This window comes from Palaemon carinicauda, chromosome 31, assembly GCF_036898095.1.
Source record: "Palaemon carinicauda isolate YSFRI2023 chromosome 31, ASM3689809v2, whole genome shotgun sequence".
In the NCBI taxonomy this organism is placed as follows: domain Eukaryota; kingdom Metazoa; phylum Arthropoda; class Malacostraca; order Decapoda; family Palaemonidae; genus Palaemon; species Palaemon carinicauda.
Window position 1 is genome coordinate 83039208 of NC_090755.1, and position 27951 is coordinate 83067158.

Sequence of the window (27951 nt, forward strand, 5' to 3'; positions counted from 1 at the left end):
GGAGCATCCAAGCCGTTGTCATGGGCCTAAGGCTGGTAAGTCGTGTGGTGCGTTCTTGTCTAAGCCTGAGGTGGACCCGCACTCCCTTTGCTCTTCGTGCAGGGGTAGAGTTTGCTCTCCTTCGGACACGTGTTCGGAGTGTGTGTCGTGGAGTGAGGTGCAGTGGGTGAGGTTTGGAACGAAGAAGAAGAAGTCATCTAAACGTTCGCCCAGGAAGACCAGCATTTCTTCGCCTGCGACGTCTACGGGAGAGAAGTCTGACAGAGTTCCTTCTTCATCCCCTACCCAGAGTAGGGGACGAGGTAAGTCCGTTGCGGGGAAGAAACTAATGGTTCTTCCCCAGGAGTCGTGTCTTCGGGATTCTGGGGTTGCTGATCCTTTACAGGCAAGTGGGGGCCTGAAGGTTTACTTAGTGAGGGTCCGCAAGACGATGCCCTTGTGCTTGGGGGGCACGTCTCTTCGGACGACCCTATGTGGAATAAAGATGTCCCTGTGTCTTCACCAGCTTCTTGGATTTATGTTTCAGGCACCTCCGCAGCTGAAGGAGCCCCAGGAAAAGAAGATTCGCTGTCGGAAGATCCCCTCGGATAGGGGCCCCCGAGAACTCCCTGTAGGTCGCCTTTGAGGGGGGAGGACGGCCTTGGTTCTTGGTTCCAGAATGTAGATCGTCCGACCTCTCTCCCAGCCCCTCTATCGGCGGTTGGTTCCCGACATCTTCCTTCAGCCTTCGACATCTGGAACCCAGAAAATTGTGAAACCGGCCACGCCCGCCTTCGGATCTGTTACGAGGAGTCGTCGGAGTCTTCGGCGGCAGGCTCATCGTTGTCGTCGGAGGAAGAGGCGTGGAGAAGACACCGTCGAAGGAGGGACAGGTCCAGGAGACGGCGCTCCCCCTTGAGGTCCCGTTCTAGGTCACAACATGGGAGGAAGCGGTCAAGGCCCCCGAGGAGGAAAGCCAGGAGGAGCAGTTCGCCGAAGGAGTAATGAGTCCTCATTTCCCGCAGTGAGCTCGTGGACTTTACTACTCTCCCGAGCACTGTGGGTTGGCTTCCCGGAGAGTCCTCCTAGAACGCCCTCCACCAGCTATAGAGTTGACTTTCGCAAAGACCCAAGGGGCTCTTCGGACAGGCGTAAGGCCTCGAAACAGACGTCTCAACCCACCCAGCGGAGGGAGTCGCCTTTTCGGACGGACAGCCTTGTCGAGATAGCTCGACCGAGCGATATAGAGGGACGGCTTCCTCCGTCGGGCAAACCCACGGAAGCCTTGCCCCCCTTAAAGAAAGACAAACGGAGGACCGAGGTTCTCGCTCCCTCTGCAATGCCCATCCTCAGACCACAACCTAGTGCGGAGGCCCCCGTCGGTACGGTTCCTCGACCTCAGACGGAGGGCGCGGACGGCGACACTGAAGCCGCGCCAGCGGAGGACTCCGCTTATAGGAGGGTTATTGGTCTGATACGAAAGCACCACAGGATTGAGGAGCCAGTTCCTTCCGACGAGGATGCCTGGCGGTCTAGCCTTTAAGACTAATGGAGGAACCTGTTCAACAGAAGCCCTCCTTAGCCCTACCTGTGGCCAGAGATGTGAGGCTTGGCCGTGCTCACATAGACAAGGTTGTGGCACGAAACGCTGAAGGTTCCAAAGCTCAGAGTTCCTCCAAGTTACTCCAGGGGTTGAAGTCCCAAAGCAAGTATTACTGTATTGGATGGAAGGACAGCCACAGGGAGCCAGCAAATTGGAAGACTCCCTAGAAGTTTTAAGTCAGGGGGCTTCGGAGGACCGAGATTTTTCAGCACCTATCTGTTTTTCTCAATCGGAGGCGACGATGATGGAGATGTCCAAGGATCTTGTCAACGTCGCCTCTTGGTTAGACTGGTGGGCCTCGATACTAGTAGGCATCCAGGCTTCCCCCGACCCTGCAGTTCCGTCCAATCAAGCACTGTTGAAGGAACTTATCAGCTCCGGGGGGCGGCCCTTGAAGTTCCTAACATTTCAGTCTCTAGCGTTATCCGCCAACTGGGTCCTGCGAAGAAGAGACACAGTCTTGAGTAATTTGTCCAGGCGTATGCTGGACAGGGAGGCGAGGACTTTGAGGAACCTTTCTGTGTGGGGTGACAGACTTTTTCCCCTGAAGCAGACAGAAGAGGTGGTTGAGAAACTTCTGAAACGTTAGGAAGTGAGCATTCCCAGACCTCACGCCATGAGGAGGCCCACTTACAGAAGGCCTCCATCTGATGGACCGTCGACGTCTCGAGCCTTCCCTAACCAGGTAAGAAGAGAGGCCCCAGCGTCCCTGTGGTCTCAGCCTTCGCAGTCCTCCCGCAGGGGCGCTCCCACAGCCCCAGCCTCATTTAGAACAGCCCACTCAGCTTCCAAGAGAGGGCGTTCAGGTCGCTCCTCCAGAAGCCTCAGGTAGGGGGATGCCTCAAACAATTATGGCAAGCATGGAAGAATCACGGAGCAGAACCCTGGACGGTAACAGTGTTGAAAGAGGGGTACAGGCTTCCGTTCCTGGCAGATCCACCACCTCTTATCCCAGCAAGTCAGGCGGAGTGGTTAGCCCCCAAGGACCCCTTGAAGAGGGAAGTCTTGCAAGAAGAGGTCTCCACTATGTTAACGAAAGGGGCAATGGAAACGGTTCTACAACTGGGTCCAGGGTTCTACAGCCGCCTCTTCCTGGTGGAGAAAGTGACGGGAGGTTGGAGACCAGTCATAGATCTGTCGGCCCTCAACAAGTTTGTGTGCAAGACCGACTTCAAGATGGACACCCCGAAGTCGGTCCTGGAGTCCTTTAGAGAAGGAGACTTTATGATATCCAGGATGCCTATTTCCAGATCCCTATTCACCCCTCCAGCAGAAAGTACCTTCGGGTGAAGTGGGATACCCAGATCTTGCAATTCAAGACTCTTTGCTTCGGCCTGTCAACAGCGCCCCAAATTTTCACGAGAATCTTCATGACTGTCTCTGTATGGGCTCACGAACGAGGAATTCGTCTGATTCGCTACCTGGATGACTGGTTGCTCCTTTCTTCCTCAAAGGCAGTTTTGAAGGAGCAAGGCTCGAAGCTACTGCAATTCTGCAAAGTTCTGGGTATCACCATCAACCTGGAGAAGTCGCACCTGTCTCCCTCCACCAGGATAACGTACTTGGGGATGGTTCTAGACTCCCGACTAGTGAGTGTCTTTCCATCAGAGGAAAGGCTGAACAACCTGGACCAGGTCCTCCGTCCCTTCCTATCAGGACAGCCCAGGAGAGCGAAGGATTGGCAGAGATTGATAGGCCATCTAGTATCATTGGAGAAGCTGGTTGCCCAAGGGAAAATGAAACTCAGGACCATCCAATGGAACCTGAAGGGACTCTGGAACCAAGTAGATTCTCCCTACGAAATAGTTCCTGTCCTTCCAGAGACGAGGCAATCCCTGGAGTGGTGGCGGGACCGGACAAACACCCTCAAGGGGATGCCCTTCGCAGCGGAGCCCCCGGAGATGCTCCTCTTCACGGACGCCTCCAAGGAAGGATGGGGAGCTCACCTTCTCGGGAAGTCAGCTAGGGGCTCTTGGACAGAGGTGGAAAAGACTCAGCATATCAACGTCCTGGTGGTGAGGGCCGTTCAGAAAGCGTGCCTTCAGTTCGTCGGGCTTCTATGGGGAAACACAGTGGCGTTAATGTGCGACAACGCCACAGTGGTAGCCTACATAAAGAAGCAAGGCGGTCTAAAATCGAATCAGTTGTGCGATCTCACGGAGATTCTGGATTGGGCCGAGTCAGAACAAGTCGTAATAACAGCAAGATTCATTCCGGGAAAGAGGAATGTTCTAGCCGACGGACTCAGCAGAATGGGCCAGGTGGTGGGGGACGGAATGGTCCCTTCACCCAGAAGTAGCAAGACTCATCAATCCAAATGTGGGGTTCGCCAGTGATGGACCTCTTCGCAACCAGACTGAACGCACAACTCCCCGTATTCTGTTCTCCTGTCCCAGACCCAAAGGCGGCATTGGAAGACGCCTTTCAACACAGGTGGGACAATCTCGACGTATATGCCTTCCCTCCATTCGCATTGATCAGGCAAGTGCTCAACAGAGTAAGGCCGGCTCACAACCTAAGGTGACTTTGGTAGCGCCTTGGTGGCCGGAGAGGGAATGGTTCGCGGATCTAAAAGAGCTAGCGTGCCTTCCCCCGTGGTCTCTGCCAGACAGACCAGATCTCCTGAGGCAGCCACACTTCCAAAGATTCCACGACAACCACCGATCTCTGCGCCTTCACACGTGGAGGTTATCCAGCGGCTCCTGAGGAAAGAAGGTTATTCGGCAGGAACAGCTGAAAGAATGTCTCGTTATCAGAGGCACTCATCGGCAGCGGTATACCAGGCAAAATGGACCACTTTCACGAAATGGTGTGCCTCCAGAAACATCAAGCCCTTAAGAGCCTCGATTCCGGACATTGGGGATTTCCTCGTACACCTCAGGGACGTGGTGGGCATGTCAACCCCAGCCATCAAGGAAGTCCGTGCAGCGTTAGGCCAAGTTTTCCTCCTGAAAGGCTTTAATCTGGGTTCCTCTAGGCACATCTCCATGCTCATCAGGAGCTTTGAGCAAACCTGTTCTCCCCATGCCTTCAGGGTACCGCAATGGGATGTGGCTAGAGTTCTGAAAATGCTGAGTGAGCCACCATTTGAACCTTTGAAGGACATAGTAGATAGAAAACTCACTCTCAAGACGGTTTTCTTGTTGGCTTTAGCTTCAGCTAAGAGAGTGGGCAAGATCCATGGTTTGTCCTACGAAGTCTCGCATACAAGAGGTTGGCGTGAGATTTCCTTCAAGTTCGTTCCTTCATTTGTGGTTAAAACACAAAATCCAGCTGTCTGGGATCCAAAATTCGAGGGGTTCACTGTCACAGCAATTCCTCGGTCAGGTAATCCGGAAGGTTTGAAGTTGTGTCCAGTTAGAGCCGTAAGGAAATATCTGGAGAGGACTGCCAGTCTCCGGCCTGGTATCAAGAACCTCTTCGTCTCCACGGGCACGGTGAGAAAGCTGATCTCTAAGAATACCATCTCCTTTTGGATTAGACAAGTGATCATCAAGGCCTATAGTAGTGCCGGTCTTCCCCCTACCAGGTAATCCCAGACCGCATAACATTAGGGGTATAAGTACCTCTCTTGCCTTTGAGAGAAACATGGCAGTAGCGCAGATCCTCAGAGCAGGCACCTGGTCGAACCAATCTACATTCACAGCCCACTACCTCAAGGAATGTTCGAGGAAGTCTCTAGACGGGTTCTCTATTGGGACAGTCATCTCCGCGCTCCAAGCGATTTAACGGCCAAAGCCCCAGGTATAATGGCGGGTATCAAGACCAAAAAGGCACAGGTTCGTTTTCCCTTTTCCCCTTGTCTTCTCTTTTCTCTTCTTTCCCCGGAGATTTGACCAGGTAGAGACTGCACAAGACATGACTTCACAGCTTCGTCATTGAACACGACAGCAAGAAATTTTTTAAGGGTGAGTACTTAGACACTAGCATGAGCTCTTTGTGTAATTTTTCCTACGGTTCGTTTTCCGACAACCTTTGGAACCTAGTCTCCTATCTAGGTTCACGGCCGTTCTGCTTAGTTGGGTCTAGGTCAGGTAGACACTCCCACCTCCTGAAGTGTAAGTCTCCTAAGAAAGTAATTCGAGGTAAGTCTCTGTGTTGGAACAAATCACAAATTTTTAGTAATTTGTATTTTTCCTAACTTACTTACCGAGAACTACTTTCGGGTAATAGCCCTCCCTTCCTTCCCCGAGTGCCTTACTGACCCTTAGGTATTTTTAGCTTCCAAGAACTTACTGAGGTTCGAGACCCAAGCTAGCATGTGGCCTGACTCGGGGTTAGCCTCAGGGCACGTATCTTTCGCCCGGGGTGATCCTCACAGAAAACAGAAGTAGGGTAAACTACACAAAACTCCGGTCGTTTGAGAGGATATTCTAGGTACCTCCTAAGAAAGTAGTTCTCGGTAAGAATGTTAGGAAAAATACAAATTACTAAAAATTTGTGATATTCCTTGTAGCTGTTGTTGCATACACATCCTTCTGGAATCCAGCTACGAGTTCTCTTTACCTTCTAGCTCTGATTAGGTCTTGCCTTTGCTCACTGGGCTCTTTGCGTTCCAACTACACCTCTCCCCCTTACGAAACAATCATGACTCTCCTAAAGCTTTAATTTTAGCTTCCTCCGCTCTCTCCGAGTTAAGGAACGCTTCTCGGCGCCCGGATCCCCCTCACTTCTGAGGTTTCTTTTCAAGGGTTAAAGGTAAGGTCATTCATCAGCTTGTTGCTGCGACAGAGCCTGTTTTGCACAGGACACTGCGGACACCTTTCGTCATGTATCAGAGGTCATCTCTTCTCCTGCAAGAGGGGAGGCAGCAGTTAGGTAAGATCTGTCTAAACCCAGTTTCTCCAGAGGATGCAGAGGTGCATAACTCTAGGAAGTAATGCAAAATTGATTATCTCACTCCTGAAAGAGTTATCTGTGTGCAAGACAAGACATCCAGACATCAGTGATGTTCACCCAGCAAGAGAGGCTGCATGACCCTCTCTTCCGACAGCAAAGGACCCATCATCTCCTTGGTTATCCCAAGATGTATCTAGGGAATTAATTTCTGCCAGAAGACATTGCAGGAATAGGGCACATGTTACTCCTCCTCAAGGGGGTGACAGGCCTAGGTGTCACAGAGGTTCCATTTTGTCAAGAGAGATTGTCCTCACCAAAAATTACAGGTCAATCTTACTATCTCGGAGGATCTTCCTTCACTTATTGTGGCTTTCCGTGGGGATTGGTGGCTTCCAATTGGAGGATAAACTAGGACACCTGGAAGAAAAACATTGCCTTCGAGTGGATACATCGAGTTTCTCCCCATCAGACTTCCCTTCCTGCAGCAGATGCCTCCACAGATATCTCTTCAGGCCTTGCCCCTTCATAGCCTCTTCCCCACCAGAAGTCTCCTTCAGTTGCTGTTCGTCCTCCAAGGTCGTCATTAAGGGAACCCCACAGCTCTTTAGATCCTGCTCTATGACCACGCCCTTGTTATAGGCACATTCTCTCCTCTTCTGAGGGAGACTTTGGCCTCTCTCACAGTTAGCGTAGACCTTCCCATGCTGTCTACTTGGCCAGACCTTGTCTTTGATGCCTTCGCTTGTCAAACCTTCTGTTCCTTTAGAGGATTCTTTGGATGCTGGGGGCCTTCCTGTTGACGCTTCTCTTCACCCTTCACGCAAGTGCGCTCTTCTGGTCAATCGAATCTGCCAACCCCTGAGGAAAGACCTAGTTCTGCTAGTCTTTGAAAACCTGAAGAGACAATACTTATTGTTGCAAGTCATAGAAGCACTCCATAAAAACACTGATAAATTAGTCCAATCAGTGCAAGAGCACACCTACCGAGGATCTTAAAACAGGTCCTTTAATACAATTCTCCACCTGGAGTGCCATTGCAACTTTTGAAGTTTACTATAAACAGCCTATGCTATTTCAAGATTATACACAAAGATTCATATTTTCCTCTTTCTTCATCTTCTTTTCTTATCCTATTAAAGAAAAAAAAATTTCCATGGAAATTGAGAGGTACTCATCCATATGCAGTAGAACTGTTTAGGCAATAAAAGGTATTGCTAATATATGATAATGGCATTGGTGGATAGGTTAAGTTAACTTTATAAAATTGTGAAGGCTGTAGTTACAATTTCAAAGTTGTCAAGTAAAGTTATTCTTCATGCTTCCAAATTACAGTACCTTCTATAAGTATTAAACATAAAAATTATTGTTTTATCCAGTGAATTGATGTTTATCAGTTCTGTATACTGTTTTATCCAAATAACCATATAGTAAAATCAATTCTGTTCTCTGGATTTTTTTTTTTTTTTTGTCTTATAAAAATAATCCAGTTTTCCATACCTTGTGCATTCTTTATAAAATGTTCGATGACTGTATCCACTCCTTGAAGTCCCATCATAAGAGGATCTTCTTCTGGGAGCCCAGCCCCTATAAACATAGACTCCTTCATAGGCATTTTGGTACTTCTACTGGATACAACCTGTGATGGTGTGAAAAAAATGTGATTAACTTTAAAAATATAAATATAATAAACTGCAGTAATATCAAAAGCCAATATGATAGGACAGAGTAAATACTATTATTACAAGGAATTAAACATGTAATATTATGCTGGTATCTGGTTTCCAAACCTGCCAAGTATAATAATGTGAATTCCCAAACAGTAAGATTTATACTGTGTGGAAACAAGCTATTACAAAAGTTCAAGTTAACATATTGCACAGTACTGTATAGTATCATTAACTTTTCATTTTGTATTCCTGTATGTAAACAATGTTAAAATCATAAGTTTTATACATATTTAAAAGTTTTTATTAACTTGTCTGTTCTCTTCTGGTATAAGTTAATCTTACTATCAATCCCTTAAAAGTAGATCCGAGTCAGTGTAAAGAGAAATTAAGAAATAAAACAACAAAATATACCTTTGTTATTTCAAACCTAGAAAATGCTTACCTTTAGGTGAAATCAGTAAATTTCCTTTAGTAAAATGATATGTACATTAAGTTTAATGTGGTAATTTTCAAAATTCACAAAATGCATATATAGAACAGATTTTCTTCCCTACAGATCAATGCAATAAATTTGATTATACAAGAGAATATGTTCCTAGATAGAGTGCATGCATACAAGACTTTCCATGTACAAACCGGCATGTTCATTAAGCTATTACTATATACACTTCTGTAGTACACTAAAAATCAGTACTGTACCCTTATACTGTAATAAAGTAAAGTAACAAGGCACTGGCAGTTCATGGCAAGATGCTAGGCAGTGATATGCCGGTGTGGAGGGGTCTTATTTCAGTTTTGAAGTCAAAATTACTCCCTACCAGAGAACAAAATAGACACACTACCTTTATGTCCATAGTTTTGGTCAAATAATACTGAATGGCTTACTAAAGAAATCTACTTTCTGATGTAAAACATCCATTACCCAAGAGGTGATGTGAAAAAATTGTACCAACTCTTGAAATCCTATTTTTCTCTGAAGGAAAGCTTAAGAGACAGATATCATCTTACGTTCCCAAAAGCTTACCTCAAAAGATGGTGTTTTTAGTTTATCACGCATTTTGGTGAAGCTTATGCCAATAGGAAAAGTGTTTTAGCTGTGAAATCTTTAAAAAATTTCCTATGGTTCAAAAGACAAACCTTGTAAAAACTATTATAACAACATTACAGTCAAATTTCAAAATATAGACTTGACTGCTGTACTACATCCACTACATTTCCTGAAATGGATAGATCTAATCCCAGATCCTCGAGTACAGAATTAAGCATTAATCTATATCAATAGCTAAAATTAAAAGTTTCTTTTCATAAATAAATATAAAGATATAACAATATTATCCTAGCTATTTCTAGTCATTGATACATTCTTAGATTTGCACCAATCAAAATGAGGTAATTTGTATTTTTCATAACTACGTACTGTTTACAAACTTGAATCCTTCACTATAGGAGATGGATAACAGTTAAGGCAGGGTAGTTACCTGTCGGTAGAAGGTAGGAAATCAGCCCCCTTTCCTTTACCTCACTTATATTACAGCTAGGACTTGCCTTGAGGGTTGGCGATGGTGGGAAAGTTCAAGTAAAGAACTCAGTTTGTATAGTTAGGAAAAGTACAAATTATCTTAAAAATTTGACATTTGTTCCTAAACAAATACAAACAATCATTCTTTGCTATAGGAGACTCACACTTAAAAGGGAACATTCAGACTTAGCATTGAAGCTATGCTTAAGACTGTGCTCCTACACCTCGTGAACCAGAAGTGTTTGAAAATCGCAGCCTATTTAATCAGGGTTATTTGAGCCAATAACAAACCTCAGTGTTGTAACTCAAACCTGAATTTAAGCTCAAGTTGAAGTATGATCAGTAGAGTAAAAGGTTTACTTGCTCACATAGCAGTCCCCTCGAAAGGAATGTGAGAAAACTCTCAAGTGATAACATAACCAAATGCTAAAAGCAAAACGAGCTTACCTATCTTAGAGCATATCCAGCTGGCAAGGTTTCCGAGGTTTTACCCTAAGAGAGGGGATGATGAAATGGGAAAAGAAGGCCAGTTTCTCCTTTCATCCCAGACTTACTGGTAAACTTGGCCCTTGATCTACAGATACTGGTCTAGCAAAAGAGCCAAGGTAGCTAATCCACCTGCTGAGCAGCAACCACAGGACCCAGGGTGAAAGTATCCATTGACCTGAGAGTCATATCCACCAGATAATGGGGAGTGAAGGTGGTATGTCCTTTTCAGACCCCTGACCTAAGTACCTGCATCACAGAGAAGTTCTTCAAAAGTAAGGAGGTAACAATGCCTCTAATGTTGTGTACTTTCACTTGAGATTGTTCTTGAGGAAGCCTCCAAAGAATGGGAAATTACTTCCCAAGCCATAAGGAAATCGTGTTCTTGGAGTCTTCTTTCTTCTTCTCGTGGTAATAAACAGATTCCGCAGGTTTGGCCTGGCATAATTCAAGTAGCACCTCAATGCCCTAACAGGATGCAATAGAAGTTGATCAGGATCCTTCGTAACTCTACGAAGACTTGCAATCTGAAAGGACATAAAGTTTGGATTCGACGTCAACGGGTTCTGAGTCTTTGCTAGGAAGTCAGGGACGAAGCCCAGAGAAACCTCCCTTAACCTCCTTGAATGGGTGATGTCACATGAAACCCCTAGGAGCTCACTCACCCAGTTGGCAGAAGCTAAGGTGAGGAGGAACACCGTCTTCAGGGTACGATCCCTATCAGACGAGTGTCTCAAAAGGTTCAGAGAGAGCCCCTTTCGAAGAACTTAGAACCTTGACAACATTCTAACTTTAGACAGATCTACTCAAAGCTTCGTATGAGCAACAAAATTTCATCCGAAGCCAAATTATCTACCATATTAAGACAAAAGACTTAGCTCAAGGCTCAGCAATAGCCTCCTACCACAGAAACAGAGTAGATTTCCTCCTTACGGAGGTAAAACAAGAGGTCCCCGATTACTGGCATTGAGGCTTTGAGCGGAGAGATATCACTCCTACGACGCCAACCACAGAAGATGGTCCACTTGGCCTGGTAGACTGCTGTCGAGGATTTTCGGAAGTATCCAGACAGCATTATGTTGAGTAGTTTCTTGCAAAAATCCTCTCTGAGGGAGGAGATACTGGATAACCTCCACGCATGAAGATGCAAGGAATCTACTGTGCCATGAACAATTCAGACTTGCTGCTTCTATAGATATGGAAGGTGTGAGCGCTGTCGGAACCTCTGCCAGAAGATGAAGAAGGTCTGGCAGAATGGAGTAGAAGCATTAGCATCGATGCTGTCCCAGGGGTGCTAGAACGTGTACTTAAACATTGCTGAAGGATCTGGAACTGGCGAGCACTACACGGGCAACTCTGTGTTTAGAGATATTGCGAACAGGTCTATGGTCGGAGAACCCAAAAAAGATAAATTATTACTCTTGTAGCTATCTGAACACTCAAAGACCATTCATTACCAATTATCTGAATTCTGCTCAACTGATCCACCAGCACACTCCTCTTCCCCGGAATGAAGTGGTCAGAAAGAGTGTTCACGTTAATTTCTGCCCTTTCTAGGATCTTCACTGCGAGGTGAAACAGGCAATAGGACATTACCCACCCCTTTTGCAGATGTAGGATACTATGGTGTTGTAAGTCATCAACAATACTGAGTGATCTTGAAAGAAGAGGGCGAAACTGTTGCAGAGCCAACAAGGTTCCTGAGGCCTTGTATCAGTCTAGATGGTGTTCTCATCGCTCGGATGATCCATCCGTGAGAAGTGTGAACTCTGGAAGAGAGGACAACAGAGGACAGCCTTGTCTGAGGTTCGCCTGGTCCGTCGACCAATGGAGCTCCTCCCTGAAGCTGAATCTGATGGGGGAACAGTGTATGAGGATAGTCTTGATGCTGGGACCATGATGATTAGAGGTTCAATAGTAAGTAACTCGTGCATATCCTTCCTCTAAGAACTAAGACGCTCTAAGGAAGACGGATGGCCCCGTAACCTTTACCACTGAAGAGCAGGAAGCTTTGCAAGAACAGAAGAGCACCTGATGTAATCACGAAATTCTGTCATCTGAGAGCAACACTTTCCCCTGAAGAGAGTCTATCCCCATTCCCAAGTAGACCAGGCTCTGAGTGGGAGAGGGGGGGCTGGCTTTTCCTAGTTTACCAGGACCCCCAGGTCCTAACAAAATGAAAGAAGTTTGTCTCGATAAGCTAGAAATATCTTCTGAGACTGCGAGGATTAGCCAATCACCTAGGTATCTTAGCACCTAGATTCTATTGGGATATGCCCAAGATGATACCAGTTCAAAGCTCTCTGTAAACACCTGAAGGGCTGTTGACAGGGCACAGCAGAGGACCTAGAACTGGAATACCTTGCTGTCTACTAATACCCGAAGGTACTTCCTGGATGCTTGGGACTGAAAGTACTGTAGGCATCTTTTTTCAGGTCAAGGTCCTGTCCTGACAGCTTGAATGAATAACTATAGCTAATGTCTCCATCTTGAATAGAGTCTGCTTGATGTAGATGTTCAAGCCCGAAGGCCTCCAGTTTATAGAAGCCTTTTTTACAAGAAAGTCGATTGTCGTAGCTGAGGGACCCATCCTTGACCTATTGCAGGGTGCCCTTGTCGTTCACCCCCTTAAACCTCTTGCTGAAGGGCTTTATGTTTCAGGAACCCTTGATGATAAGATGACAATATCGTCAGACAAGGAATTAGCGGAGATGGAGAGAGTTGGTGAATAGGAGGAGGTAACTGGATTGGAGGACGTGGACGGTCCAGTGTTCTGTCCCATGAAACCACCACCTCCTTCAATTCCGCTTACCTCTCCCTCTGCCATGGCTATGACCCTGCTGGGAAGGATAGGACGAAGAGGGCGCCTTAAGAATAGACTGGATCTATGCAGGTACTATCTGGGCTGGTTTCCTCGGTAAGATGTCTGTTCTGGAGTTCTAGCCTAACTGGAGATGGAAGGCTGTGGCTGCTTGAAAGAGGCAGCCCTCTTCATTGTAGAATCTTGAGTTTCCTTTTCCATAAAAGGGAAAGAGCTCCTAGGGCAATGAATGAATGAATGATTTGAAGTTCTCTGGCATCCTGACTCCTTGCGTAATGAGCGAAAAGTGCCAACAGAAGGTACATGCTCCGACAGTCTTGAAATAGCTCCAATGGGTGAAGGTGTAGCAGGTGAAGGTTTATGCCACCTAAGGTAAGACTGTCTAAGATCTCCTTCCGTAGAGGAGAGATCATGCCTGAGCTGAGGAACAGTCTAAATCAAGACTGATTTAACAGGTCTTTGTGTTAAAGAAGGTCTAGGCGCTAAACATGAATCTGAACCTCCAGTCTTTTTTTGAACTAAAGACAACAATTTTTAGAATCTATTCATAAGGAAGTTGGAGAGTAGTGTATAAACTCACTTTTTCTGATTTAGTAGGATGAGATATTTTCAAACTTCCCTTAAACCATTATTAAGGGTATATTTCGGTAATAAGGTTACGCAATGATAGAAGAGGTAATACTGACTCTCGAGTTTCCTCTATTTGCTCTTTGAAAATGGGGTAGCAATAGGAATACATTCTCATATCAGATTTGGATTTTCTGTACTAGTGCCTATATTAAACTGGTTAATGTTATGTAAGACAAGCTAGTGGCTAAGCTTGCCAGGGAACGAAAAACACTGTTGTCTGAGTCTTGAAAATTATCCAAATTAGTTGAAACTTCCATCACCTCTCAGAATTTTAAGAAAATCATACAATATGCCATGCCATCTACATAATATGAGACTGGTGATGGCTCTTACTTTAGCAAATGAAAGGATATAGGATCAATACATCTAGTTCAGTCTTCTGCCTCACAATCTAGTTGTCCCATAAAGTGACTAGAATTGTGGTATTGCAAGGGTTTAGTAGTCTCTGTGCAAGGCTTTCAAATCTGGCAACAGATCGAGAAGGACCAGAATTACCAAGACTAAGGTAGAATCACTAGACTTCTGAAGTTTAACAAAGGGATGTCAAGAGCTTGTGAATCTCATCACTAATGAAAAATGGCTGAACTTACATGTAGTATGGAGGTGGAGGTGGAGGCATGTCAATATTGTCATCATCCTACAACATCAAATAGCCTTATCTTCCCCCAGCCCCCTTTTCTCCTGTGAACTAACAGCAAGTTCCGTTTGTGCTAGAACTGTTAACTTTATCAGCAACCATTAAAACATATTTTTCCATGAGTGTTACAGAGTGAAACCAACTATTCACAATGACTTCAAATCACCGAATCAACCTCAACAATATACAAAGGGAATACGGATCATGAACTCCCAGAAATAATTCCTGTGCACATTTCAAGCAATAATTGATAACTAAACAAGGGGAAGCCATCTTAAAATGCAGTATGTAAACAATCTGAGAGCGCCTTTTGTGCAAGTGTGATCATCCATAGTTGACAGAGATAACTGAAAACTATACTTCATAATGGGGCAACCTATGCTTCCTACTACTGTACTTACTGCTTGAGGACTCTATTCCTTTGTTGAAGTGAAAGAAAATGGGGAAATAAAAATTTTACACGTAAGTATCAATTAAACGAAAACAACGAATATATGGGTTACGTGAAATAAATTCATTGCACTTACTTTTGTATTTAAACCAGAAGGAATTGTGCTGTGTGCAGATGTCGTGATTGTTGTAGCTTTGGTAGAAGTAATGATGGAGGTGGTAGCTGCTACTGTTGTTGTTGTAGCTACTGTTGAGGTGGTAACAACTGTAGATGTAGTTGCAACAGTTGTTGTTGTAGTGGCAGTTGTCACGGCTGATACTGATGAAGAGGACGTATGTACAGAAGTAGGTGGCGATGCTGCAACTTTGAGCAAGGGTACCGAAAGAGAACTATTAGGTGGATGAGATGGTTGGTGATGTATATTGGCGGCTAGCAGCTGTTCAAGAGCTTCACAAACACGAACAGCCAATGGGTCTGAACTTTCTTGGCGATATCTTCGTAACCTTTCTTGCACTACTAGTTGCCAAACTGCTTCTACCTCTGTTGAAAAAAAATTTGTTTCTTTCATAACATTTACTATGCATATTTGATAATAAAATACAGTACTAAAATGAACCCTTTTACCCCCAATGAACGTACTGGTATGTTTCACAAAACTCATCCCTTTACCCCCAATGGACGTACTGGTATGTTTCACAAAACTCATCCCTTTACCCCCATGGACACGGGTACGTCCTTGCAAAAAACTGCTGTTTACATTTTTTTGCATATTTTTGATAACTTTATGAGAAACTTCCGGCATTTTCCAAAAGAATGAGACCAATCTAACCTCTCTATGACGAAAATTAAGGCTGTTAGAGCAATTTAGAAAAAAAATATATTGCAAGATGGGCTTGAAAAAGAAAACGCCTGGGGGTTAAGGGTTGGAAAGTTCCAAATAGCTTGGGGGTAAAAGGGTTAAGAACCATTACTTTCTGAACAAAAAAAAAAGTTGATACAAAGGCAACAAGAAAAGTAGTTGAAATTATGGCCTATCTTTTGTAATTATTTCAAAAACACTTGTTAAAGCCATTTCTTAAAACCACAACAGAATTTTGGTCTGCCAATTTCATGCTTTTCCATTTCTGCATATTTATGTGAGGCAATATGAGTTTATCAGTCAAGAAACATGACAAGCGCCATTTTAATATTGCAGAAATCGCGATTGAAAATTGACACTTTTCAATCGCGAGTTCTTCAATATCAAAATGGCGCTTGTCATGCTTCTTGACTGATAAACTCATATATAAATAACTCATCTTTTTTTTCTATAAAGAGGACCATTTGATCTCTTACTGTCATACAATAAATCTTGTGAGCTCTTACTATCATACAATACATTTAAGTTAGTTAAAGAAATGAAACAAATTATATTGACTTTCTTATAGATACTTGAAGAATCTTTGTTAAAATTTTTCATATACTGTACTGTACAGTAAACCTAAAACATATTTTGATTCCAGATGTATACAAGAGGGAAGATATTCCGAGCTGTCAAGACTAGCTCTTCTAGAATGATTTATAGAATTAATTTCTACTACTGTAAATAATTGCTGCTGCTGCCTCCGATGCCTTAGATGACCGCGGAGGTAGCAGCAGTAGGGGATTCAGCATTATGAAGCTTCATCTGTGGTGGATAATGTGGGAGGGTGGGCTGTGGCACCCTAGCAATACCAGCTGAACTCGGTTGAGTCCTTGTTAGGCTGGAGGAACGTAGAGAGTAGAGGTCCCCCTTTTTTTTTTTTTGTTCTTTTGTTGATGTCGGCTACCCCCCAAAATTGGGGGAAGTGCCTTGGTATATGTATGTAAATAATTGCATCTAATTAGCACTAAACATAAAGTTGAAATGCTATCAAACTTGAATAAAAGCTTCTCAGAGCTTCTGTGTTAACAGACAACAATTAATGATTTATATACCCTATGAAAAAACAAAATTTGTAACTAGCCCATCAACCATAATTATCCTCATTCAGTGTCATATTCCTCCATTATTTTCTGATGTCTCAAAAACTGGGACTCCTTCCCACTTAACCATTAACTGAATTTAAAATGATTGATAGGTTTTCTTAAAACTTAAGTTTTAAAAACAAAACTTATTCATTTTACATTCATGCAAATCCATCAACCAAAAGAATGTCGAACTCCAAGACCTCTCTTATTATGTTTAATTTTTTTATGAAAAAAAAAAAGAAGAAGAAGAAGAAGAAGAAGAGCCAAGAGGCACATGTTATACTGCTTCTGTTTTCAAGACATCAGTAAAAGTGTATGAGGACATCCAACACAAATAATTGCAATTATGATTAACATTTTGATTTCCATAAGATGTGTTCTACATTCATAAATTTTTACTCACTTTAGTTCCATATGAAATTTTATATCCAGTAAATTTCTCTTTCTTGTTTTACAGTATACACATGCATAATTTTTTTATATACTGTACTATGTAAAACCGTATATCAATGCAAAGGAAATTTATTCAGCCACATGGAAAAAATACATTAAATTCTAGGCACCAATAACAGGATTGAGTGATAAATTTATTCATGCAAGAGTGAGTGTGTTTAAAAAAAAAATTCTAGATCACAAAAGCTTCATATTCCCACAGGTATTACACTCTTAACTCTGTTATTCTCACAATTTCTTCAAGATAAAATTTCTTCTACTTTATAAAAAACAAAGTGGATTCTGTAACTTCTCTCAACAAGCTTAATCATAGAATCTAAAACAGTTATACTGCTGAAATAAACCTTTCTATGTGTAAGGTATAAAATTTTCCTAAGACTTAATTCAAACTCATAATACTGTAGATTCTCAACTATACAGAAAGCAGAGAGGGTTCTCAAAAGAGAATTTTACTGAATAACAAAACAAGTTAGTTCACATCTGGACCTCAAATAAGTTGAGATTTGTAACATACCTTGCTGTCGGTGTAAAGAATGTTGAGGCTGCAGCCCTAAGTGATGTAAGAATCGAGCTTTATGTGGATATTCATGAGCCAGACAGAGTTCCTCAGAGGATGTCATTACTGCAGGCAAACTATAACCAGGAGCCAATAAAGGTACAAGGTCTTCTGAAAAACCTTCAGCATCCTTTGGTGAAGCCGGGAGGGACGTTGGCTCTAACGGACTTAACACTTGCGCCCGTCTTTCGCACTGATTAAGTTCACTTTCTTGTGCATGAGCATGTGTAGTCAGGCCTACCATTCCCAAGAACGACATTTTCTGTAGGGCAGCAAGATGAATATTTAAACGACTATGTATCAAACTACCTGAAATCTAACTTTTAACAAATCTACTGTTGAAACAGACAGGACGCTAACCTAATGTATCAAGTACCTGCAAGAATACTTAACGATACTAAAAACGGAAACTAACACAAAAGCTTTAAAAATGACTGACCTCCTGAGAGTCATCTAATGGAGCAGGTGGACCTTTTGTGCAAACAAGTGTGAAAGCTCGAGGAGGTGCCACAGCCTCTTCCTGCAACACCTCCTCAGCCTCCTCAACCTCCAAGCCTGCTTCACGTAGCTCACGCAACCGTCGCTCTTCTATATCTAAGCGACTCACAGGTTCTGGCACTGGCACTGGAGGGGGAGGGGGAGGTGGAGGCGTTGGGATCCGTTTAACAGGTGGCAGTGTAGGTAGAATGTGGTTGGGAATTGGTGAAGGTTGACTGTTAGTAGTGATCACGGCAGGAACAGGGCTGCAACTACTACTGCTACTACTACTACTAGTCTTATCCATCTGGACAGGTTGCCACACTCCCCTACTTTCACTCACTACTTCTTTCTTAATTTCAGAGACATTGTTAACTTCCCCACTTCCCACTATGACTTTAGTTTGTTGAGATGTTAAATTCTCACTACTACTTTTAATTATTGGAGGCACATTGTTAATTTTTGTAATATTTTGAGAAACTTGAATAGGTTCACTTGGCGTGGTTTCAAACGGCCTAACGATAACTGGTGTGCGAGGCTTCACAATAGGACGAGTAATATCTTTGGAAGAGTCTAATCTATTGGGGAGAGAATCTTCTCTTGTATGGCTTAAAAGGGTCTGAGTTTGACCCTGAATTTTAGGTTTGACTTGAGCCTGAGCCGCCTGGCTGGAAACTTGAGCCACCTGGGCCTGAACCTGAGCTGCCTGGGCCTGGGCTTGGGCCTGGGCTTGGGCTTGGGCCTGAACTGCCTGGGCTTGGACCTGGGCTTGAGCTTGCTGAGCCTGAACCTGAGCTTGGGCCTGTGCCTGAGCTTGGGCCTGCGCCTGAGCTTGGGCCTGTGCCTGAGCCTGTGCCTGAGCTTGGGCCTGAACCTGAGCTTGTGCATGGGCCCCTGGAATGTGCCCCAAGAATGTTACATCGTTGATGGGCCGGAAAGTCCCTGGATTTCGAATATCTAACGGCTGGGCTATCTGTTGGGTTGCAACTCCTGAAAGATAAGATTAAACTTAGCCAATGCTTTTAGAATGATGGCATGTAACATATCCTAGTTCTATGTGAAATTCATGGTGTAAAACCATACATACATGTATAAATATGGGTAGTGAGTGTGAATATACATTTTACTTATGCGGGAGGGGTCCAGCAAAATAAAATTATTGTAAATGTCATCTTTTAACTGCTGAAACAAGGAAGAGCCATGAAAAGAAAACTTACCAGTATCATCCAAATAGACATTTAATTAGTGGGATAATAAAAAATGAGTCCATCGCTGCATACACAAAACTCTTGTGCACCTGGAGCCTTTTCTGTTATAGCATAGTTCTAAATTCATATAGTCACTTTTCATGAACTCCCTCGCTTTCTTCTCAAAACATCTGCATCATTCCCATTTAACCAACTTTTCTCTTTACGTGACCAAACCACCTTAACACAATTTAAGCCCTATTTTTGCCTATACTGTATCTTTACTACATCTTTGTCAAATTTCAAAATCTATTTACCTTTTCCACCCATCTTGCCTCTTACACATGATAGAAAGATGCCTGTTTTTTACTCTCTAATGCCTAAACAAATAATATAATTTTCATTCTAACATCATAGCTTACTTGTTAACATTCACTTTCAACTCTTAGAAACACTCATATTAATAATACAGTCCCTGAAGCTCCCCTTCCAAATCATCAAATAACACTACATCGTCTACATAAACCAGTCACTCATCACTCAATTTACAGCTCCTTTTCCAATCCAACTAATAGCTGCTATAATCATCCATTCTCAAAATTTCAATATAAATCCATTAAGATTTTCATAGGCCTTTGTTGGAAATTCTTTTCTATTTCATGTTGATCATTTCCCATCTGTATTATAACACAGGATTCTCTTTCATCTTATAAAATCATTATGAACAAGAGAACACTCTCTATCACACATCTCACTGAGTCTTTGTTAATTCAATCATAAACTTTTATGGGTTCCTGTTAAGCACATACTGATTTTTCGTTTTTCTTTTATAGTTTTTCTTTACATTAAAGTAATTAATTGGTTCCAAGACTGGCACTCACAGCAAAAAAAAAAAAAATTTAATCAACCCCACAAAATACCATCTGGACACCCTATTAACCCCTACAGGCAACTCAATATTGTTGCAACACAATTAGTCCTTTGATAGCTTTGTTTTTCCTGTCATTTAAGATACAAAAGCAAACAAGAAAAAGACAATATAAAAGGAGGTATGGCTGTATTAGACAACAACAATGGTTTCATTAAAATGCTTGACCCATACACTACCTCCCTTGCATAAAGAAAATTAATTTCACCCATTCATAATTATAATTATTATTCATTTAAGCTTATTAGAGATTTTTTTTACGAGGTTAAACTTGAAATGAATTCCTACTTATTCTTCATGTTTATCTGTCTTCCTCTTGGTATGTCTTCTACTACTACAATATCAGCTACTACTATGGCTAACTGTTCTTCATCCAACCACAATTCATATATCACATGGAATGTAATGACACGACCCTTAGAGGAAAAGGCAGCTTGATGTAAAAATCACTATAGATGAAATGAATAGAGTATTCTTACGTCTATAATAAAGGGATAAACACAAAAACTACTGAAACATATGACGTACAACTGATGTATGAAGCAAATAGAACACAAGGAAAACTAATTACCATTTCGAATAAACAGTACACAAAGGCAATAATATGTTATTTTTATTAATAAAATAAATTTTTGAATATACTTACCCGGTGATTATATAAGCTGCAGCTCTGCTGCCCGACAGAAAAACTCTACGTTCAAAATACGCCAGCGATCGCTATGCAGGTAGGGGGTGTACATCAACAGCGCCATCTGTCGAGCAGGTACTCAAGTACTCCATGTAAACACAGAACCAATTTTCTCCTCGGTCCACTGGGTCTCTATTGGGGAGGAAGGGAGGGTCCTTTAATATATAATCACCGGGTAAGTATATTCAAAAATTTATTTTATTAATAAAAATAACATTTTTCAATATTAAACTTAGCCGGTGATTATATAAGCTGATTCACACCCAGGGGGGTGGGTAGAGACCAGCATTACGTGTTTACATTATTATGAGCTAAGTATTTTGTATTTCATTTTAGCAGTTATTCAAAATAACAAACATAAAATAAATAAGTACAGTACCTGGTAAGGAAGTCGACTTGAACAATTACTCTGCCTTTTTAAGTACGTCTTCCTTACTGAGCCTCGCGATCCTCTTAGGATGCTGAGCGATTCCTAGGAGCTGAAGTATCAAGGGTTGCCACCCATACTAAAGGACCTCATCAAAACCTCTAATCTAGGCGCTTCTCAAGAAAAGAATTTGACCACCCGCCAAATCAACCAGGATGCGAAAGGCTTCTTAGCCTTCCGGACAACCCAAAAACAACAATAAAAAACATTTCAAGAGAAAGATTAAAAAAGGTTATGGAATTAGGGGAATGTAGTGGTTGAGCCCTCACCCACTACTGCACTTGCTGCTACGAATGGTCCCAGGGTGTAGCAGTTCTCGTAAAGAGACTGGACATCTTTAATATAAAAAGACGCGAACACTGACTTGCTTCTCCAATAGGTTGCGTCCATTATACTCTGCAGAGATCTATTTTGTTTAAAGGCCACTGAAGTTGCGACAGCTCTAACTTCATGTGTCCTTACCTTCAGCAAAGCATGGTCTTCCTCATTCAGATGGGAATGAGCTTCTCGTATCAACAGTCTGATATAATAGGAAACTGCATTCTTTGACATAGGTAAAGAAGGTTTCTTAACAGCACACCATAAAGCTTCTGACTGTCCTCGTAAAGGTTTAGTTCGTCTTAAATAGAACTTAAGAGCTCTAACAGGGCATAAGACTCTTTCTAGTTCTTTCCAACCAAATTAGAAAGGCTTGGAATATCGAACGATTTCGGCCAAGGACGAGAAGGTAGTTCGTTTTTGGCTAGAAAACCAAGCTGTAAAGAACATGTAGCCGTTTCAGATGAAAATCCGATGTTCCTGCTGAAGGCGTGTATCTCACCGACTCTTTTAGCTGTTGCTAAGCAGACGAGGAAAAGAGTCTTTAAAGTGAGATCTTTAAAGGAGGCTGATTGTAGTGGCTCGAACCTTTCTGACATAAGGAATCTTAGTACCACGTCTAAATTCCAACCTGGTGTAGCCAAACGACGCTCCTTCGAGGTCTCAAAAGACTTAAGGAGGTCCTGTAGATCTTTGTTGTTGGAAAGATCTAAGCCTCTGTGACGGAAGACTGTTGCCAACATGCTTCTGTAACCTTTGATTGTGGGAGCTGAAAGAGATCTTTCCTTCCTCAGGTATAATAGGAAGTCAGCTATTTGGGTTACAGAGGTACTGGTTGAGGATACTGATACTGACTTGCACCAGCTTCGGAAGACTTCCCACTTCGACTGGTAGACTCTAAGAGTGGATGTCCTCCTTGCTCTAGCAATCGCCCTGGCTGCCTCCTTCGAAAAGCCTCTAGCTCTCGAGAGTCTTTCGATAGTCTGAAGGCAGTCAGACGAAGAGCGTGGAGGCTTGGGTGTACCTTCTTTACGTGTGGCTGACGTAGAAGGTCCACTCTTAGAGGAAGAGTTCTGGGAACGTCCACCAGCCATTGAAGTACCTCGGTGAACCATTCTCTCGCGGGCCAGAGGGGAGCAACTAACGTCAACCTTGTCCCTTCGTGAGAGGCGAACTTCTGCAGTACCTTGTTGACAATCTTGAACGGGGGGAATGCATAAAGGTCTAGATGGGACCAATCCAGTAGAAAGGCATCTATATGAACTGCTGCTGGGTCCAGGATTGGCGAGCAATAATTTGGGAGCCTCTTGGTCATCGAGGTTGCAAAGAGATCTATGGTAGGTTGGCCCCATGTGGCCCATAGTCTCTTGCACACATCCTTGTGTAGGGTCCATTCTGTTGGGATGATTTGACCCTTCCGACTGAGGCAGTCCGCCATGACATTCATGTTGCCTTGAATGAACCTCGTTACTAGAGAAAGGTTTAGATCTCTTGACCAAGTGAGGAGGTCCCTTGCGATCTCGTACAACGTCATAGAATGGGTCCCTCCTTGTTTGGAGATGTACGCCAAGGCCGTGGTGTTGTCTGAGTTCACCTCCACCACCTTGCCTAGAAGGAGGGACTTGAAGCTTTCAAGGCCAAATGAACTGCCAGTAGCTCCTTGCAGTTGATATGTAACGTTCTTTGATTCGAGTTCCAAGATCCCGAGCATTCCCGACCGTCTAATGTCGCACCCCAGCCCGTGTCCGATGCGTCCGAGAAGAGAACGTGGTTGGGGGTCTGAACAGCCAGGGGCAGACCCTCTCTGAGGTGGATGTTGTCCTTCCACCAAGTCAGTGATGACTTCATCTTCTCGGAAATGGGGATCGAGACCGCTTCTAGCGTCTTGTCCTTTTTCCAGTGCACAGCTAAGTGAAATTGAAGGGGACGGAGGTGCAGTCTCCCTAACGCGATGAACTGTTCCAGGGATGAAAGCGTCCCTATCAGACTCATCCACTGTCTGACTGAACATCGGTCCTTCTTTAGCATGTTCTGGATGCATCCTTGGGCTTGACTTGTTCTGGGGGCCGACGGAAAAGCCCGAAAAGCTTGACTGTGAATCTCCATCCCTAAGTACACTATAGTTTGGGATGGGACCAGTTGGGACTTTTCCATATTGACCAGGAGACCCAATTCCTTGGTCAGATCTAGAGTCCACTTTAGATTCTCCAGACAGCGACGACTTGAAGCAGCTCTTAGAAGCCAGTCGTCCAAATAGAGGGAGGCTCTGATGTCCGCTAAATGCAGGAATTTGGCAATATTCCTCATCAGTTTCGTAAAGACAAGAGGAGCCGTGCTTAGGCCAAAGCACAGGGCTTGAAATTGGTAGACAACCTTCCCGTAAACGAACCTTAGATAAGGTTGGGAATCTGGGTGGATGGGGACGTGAAAGTAAGCGTCCCTTAGGTCTAAAGAGACCATCCAGTCTTCCTTCCTGACCGCTGCTAGAACAGACTTTGTCGTCTCCATGGCGAACGTCTGCTTTGTGACAAAGACATTCAGAGCACTGACGTCTAGCACCGGCCTCCACCCTCCTGTCTTCTTTACCACTAAGAAGAGACGGTTGTAGAAGCCCGGGGATTGATGGTCCCGGACTTTGACTACCGCTCCCTTTTCTAGTAAGAGGGACACCTCTTGCTTCAAAGCTAGTCTCTTGTCCTCCTCTCTGTACCTGGGAGAGAGGTCGATGGGCGACGTTGCTAGAGGGGGTTTGCGTATAAACGGGATCTTGTACCCTTCTCTGAGCAACTTCACAGATTGTGCATCTGCGCCCCTTTTCTCCCAAGACTGCCAGAAGTTCTTGAGTCTGGCTCCCACTGCTGTCTGAAGAATGTGGCAGTCAGACTCTGCCCTTAAAGGACTTGGTACCTTTCTTCTTAATCCCGCGTCTCCCTTCAGCACGAGCACCTCCTCTGCTGGAGGCTCTGCCACGAAAGGGCGGAATGAACCTGGACGCTGGAGTGTCCATCCTGGGTCTAGACACGGTAGGCAAAGGGGTGGCTTTGCGAGCAGATGACGCAACCAGGTCATGCGTGTCTTTTTGAATCAAGGAGGCAGCAATCTCCTTTATCAACTCTTCTGGGAAAAGGCACTTTGAGAGAGGAGCAAACATAAGTTCCGATCTCTGACACTGTGTTACTCCGGCTGACAAGAAGGAGCAAAGGTTTTCCCGTTTCTTGAGGACCCCGGAAACGAACGAAGCCGCAAGCTCACTGGAACCGTCCCGTATGGCCTTGTCCATGCAGGACATAATGAGCATGGAAGTATCCTTGTCAGAAGGAGAGATCTTCCTGCTCAACGCTCCCAAACACCAGCCCAAAAAGTTAAAAACCACGAAGGCTCTGAACACTCCTTTCATCAGATGGTCTAAGTCTGAAGGAGTCCAACAAATCTTGGAGCGTCTCATGGCTAGCCTGCGGGGAGAGTCTACTAGGCTTGAGAAGTCGCCCTGGGCAGAGGCAGGAACTCCCAAGCCGAGAACTTCTCCCGTGGCATACCAGACGCTCGATCTGGAAGAGAGTTTCGCAGGGGGAAACGTGAATGCTGTCTTCCCAAGGTGCTTTTTGGACTGCAACCATTCTCCCAACACTCTTAAAGCTCTCTTAGACGAGCGGGCGAGGACGAGCTTCGTAAAGGCAGGCGCGGATGACTGCGTGCCTAAAGCGAACTCAGATGGAGGTGAGCGTGGGGCCGCAGAAACAAACTGATCAGGATACATCTCCCTGAACAGTGCAAGAACTTTTCTAAAGTCCAAGGAGGGAGGCGTGGTCTTGGGTTCGTCGAAGTCCGTATGCGGGTCGTCAATGTGTGCAGCGTCGTCATCATCAGAGAGTCCATCATCTGAATACTGAGGAGGAAGCGGCAAAGGAGTAAGAGTTGGCTGGTCAGCTGAGTCCGGCAGCACGGGTGCATACGTGACTGCACCGGACGCAACGTCATGGAACTGTTGCCCAGTCTGTGAGCTGGCAACTACCATAGCAGCGCGGGGGCGCAAAGCGTCTACTCCTGACTGTCTAGTCTGCTGTGGGCGAGTAGTGGTAACCACACTGGGTTGCGGAAGTTGACGCACAGCGTCAAAACAAAACAACTTAGGTTGTTGTTGTAACTCGCGAACGTCAACGGAGGGTTCCGTGCGTCGCTGAACGTCAACATGCGGCTAGCAGCGCATGGGTGGCGGGACTCTCACAGCTGGAGTGCGGGAGAAGGTAGCCTCAGCGTCCACTGGACGCACAACCGTAGGTGGTTGTAGGCTAGCGGTTGGTGCAGCGTCAACCTTCTCCGCACGAAAGTCCTGCATTAAAGACGTCAACTGAGTCTGCATGGTCTGCAGCAAAGACCACTAGGGTCTACAGTAGCAGGTGCGGCAACAGACGGTGTTACTGCCTGATGCGGTACCGCTTTGCCTCTCTTAGGAGGTGTGCAGTCATCGGAAGACTGCAGCGAGTCCGAACTGACCCAGTGGCTACAACTGGGCCGTTGGACTTGCGCGGAAGGGACCGACTTGCGTTTAAGAGGCCGTGAGACCTTGGTCCATTGTTTCTTCCGAGAAACATCTTCCGCAGACGAGGAATAAATGGGCTCTCTCGTCTTCTTGTGGGTGGGACGATCTTGGATAGATACGTCCGAAACCACGGAGGGAACGTCTGTTCGCTGATTAAAGCCTCTCGAACCCTTTGGTCGTACGACATTGCTTCTCCCCTGGGCTTGGGAGCTTGCAAGAGGTCCCGGACTAGGAGGACGACAGGCACGAACAGACGAACCCTCAAGCGCAACACTATCCACAACACTTTCCACAACACTGCCACTCACTTTGTCACTACCCACTGCACTCTTACCCTTCAACTCCTTGACGTCTGCCATGAGTTGGTTACGGTCACTCGCCAATGACTCGACTCTCTCACCCAGAGCCTGGATGGCACGCATCATATCTGCCATCGAAGGTTGTTGAGTGCTAGAAGGGGGATCAGGAGCAACTACTACAGGGGAAGGAAAAGGTTGTGGGGCATGAGGAGAGGAAATATCAACGGAGCGAGATGAACTTCTCCTGACTCTATCTCTCTCTAGCCTACGTGAATATTTCAGGAATTCGAGAAAATCGAATTCCGAAAGCCCAACGCATTCCTCACATCGATCTTCCAATTGACAGGCTTTATCCCGACAATTGGAACAAACGGTGTGCGGATCGATAGAGGCCTTCGGAAGACGCCTTGAACAGTCCCTAGCACTACACTTTCTGTATTTAGGGACTTGAGAAGGGTCAGCCATCTTGAATTAGTCAAAGGGGAATTCAAAATCTATCCAAAGTCGTCAACAAATAATCCAAAATCAATAAAAGAAAGCAAGGATGTATTGAAGATAACCTCTGCAAAGCGAAAGCTAATAACTAGAAATGTGTACTTCACCAAAATCTGTGAAAACCAATCCAGTAAGCAACAGCGAATTTAGTAGGTCTTGCCGGTGGCACGACAGAGAGAAAATTGGTTCTGTGTTTACATGGAGTACTTGAGTACCTGCTCGACAGATGGCGCTGTTGATGTACACCCCCTACCTGCATAGCGATCGCTGGCGTATTTTGAACGTAGAGTTTTTCTGTCGGGCAGCAGAGCTGCAGCTTATATAATCACCGGCTAAGTTTAATATTGAAAAATAAGAAACTGTGTAATAAGATGAAGTTCAACAAATGGAACTACAATAATGTAAAAGAAATATTAACATACAGAAAAATGCAAGAACCAACTTTACATGTATTCAAACTCATTAGCTTTGGTATGAGAAATTAACTAAAGCATGTGATACTGCAATCAAGTACAGTACCTGCTAAGCAGTTCAAATTTGAATAGTAAACTGCAGTTATGCTCACAATACAAAAAAGCATGATTTTGAACTTACCAATAGGTTGATTTTTACGACTATGTGCACTGCTTGTAACGGTAACACTGCTTGTGCTGAGACTAGAAACTGGAATAGCTGGTATACAGCCATGCACAACATTGTGTGTGATAGGACTCCGATCTCTGCTTCTGTCTTGGTGTTGATTACGTTCGGCTAAAGGAAAATAAATCATAAATGGCTAGTTTATATCTTTCACGTGGAATAGAGATATAAAGGGAAGTAAATTATAAATTGCTAGATGGTATATTTTACATGGAGTAGAGATGTAAAATGTTTAAAAAATGTGTAGCAGCAGGTTATCTCCTAAGAAAACAAGTTGTAAATTAAGCTTTCTTAAAATACTAGTTAACCCTTTTACCCCCAAAGGACGTACTGGTACGTTTCACAAAAGCCATCCCTTTACACCCATGGACGTACCGGTACGT

The 27951-nt window shown here is 44.2% G+C and overlaps 1 protein-coding gene across 1 annotated transcript in view; it reads right to left on the reverse strand.

Moving 5' to 3' along the window:
• The window catches only part of LOC137624585 (genetic suppressor element 1-like), a 44519-nt gene that overhangs the window by 8416 nt on the left and 8152 nt on the right, over positions 1 to 27951 (reverse strand). Inside the window, exons 5-9 of the mRNA XM_068355526.1 lie at positions 27524 to 27679; positions 18010 to 19037; positions 17529 to 17832; positions 14709 to 15112; positions 7919 to 8057 (exon numbers count right to left, since the gene is read on the reverse strand). Of these exons, the coding sequence (XP_068211627.1) occupies positions 7919 to 8057; positions 14709 to 15112; positions 17529 to 17832; positions 18010 to 19037; positions 27524 to 27679 (2031 nt within the window). The remainder of the gene's footprint in view (positions 1 to 7918; positions 8058 to 14708; positions 15113 to 17528; positions 17833 to 18009; positions 19038 to 27523; positions 27680 to 27951) is intronic.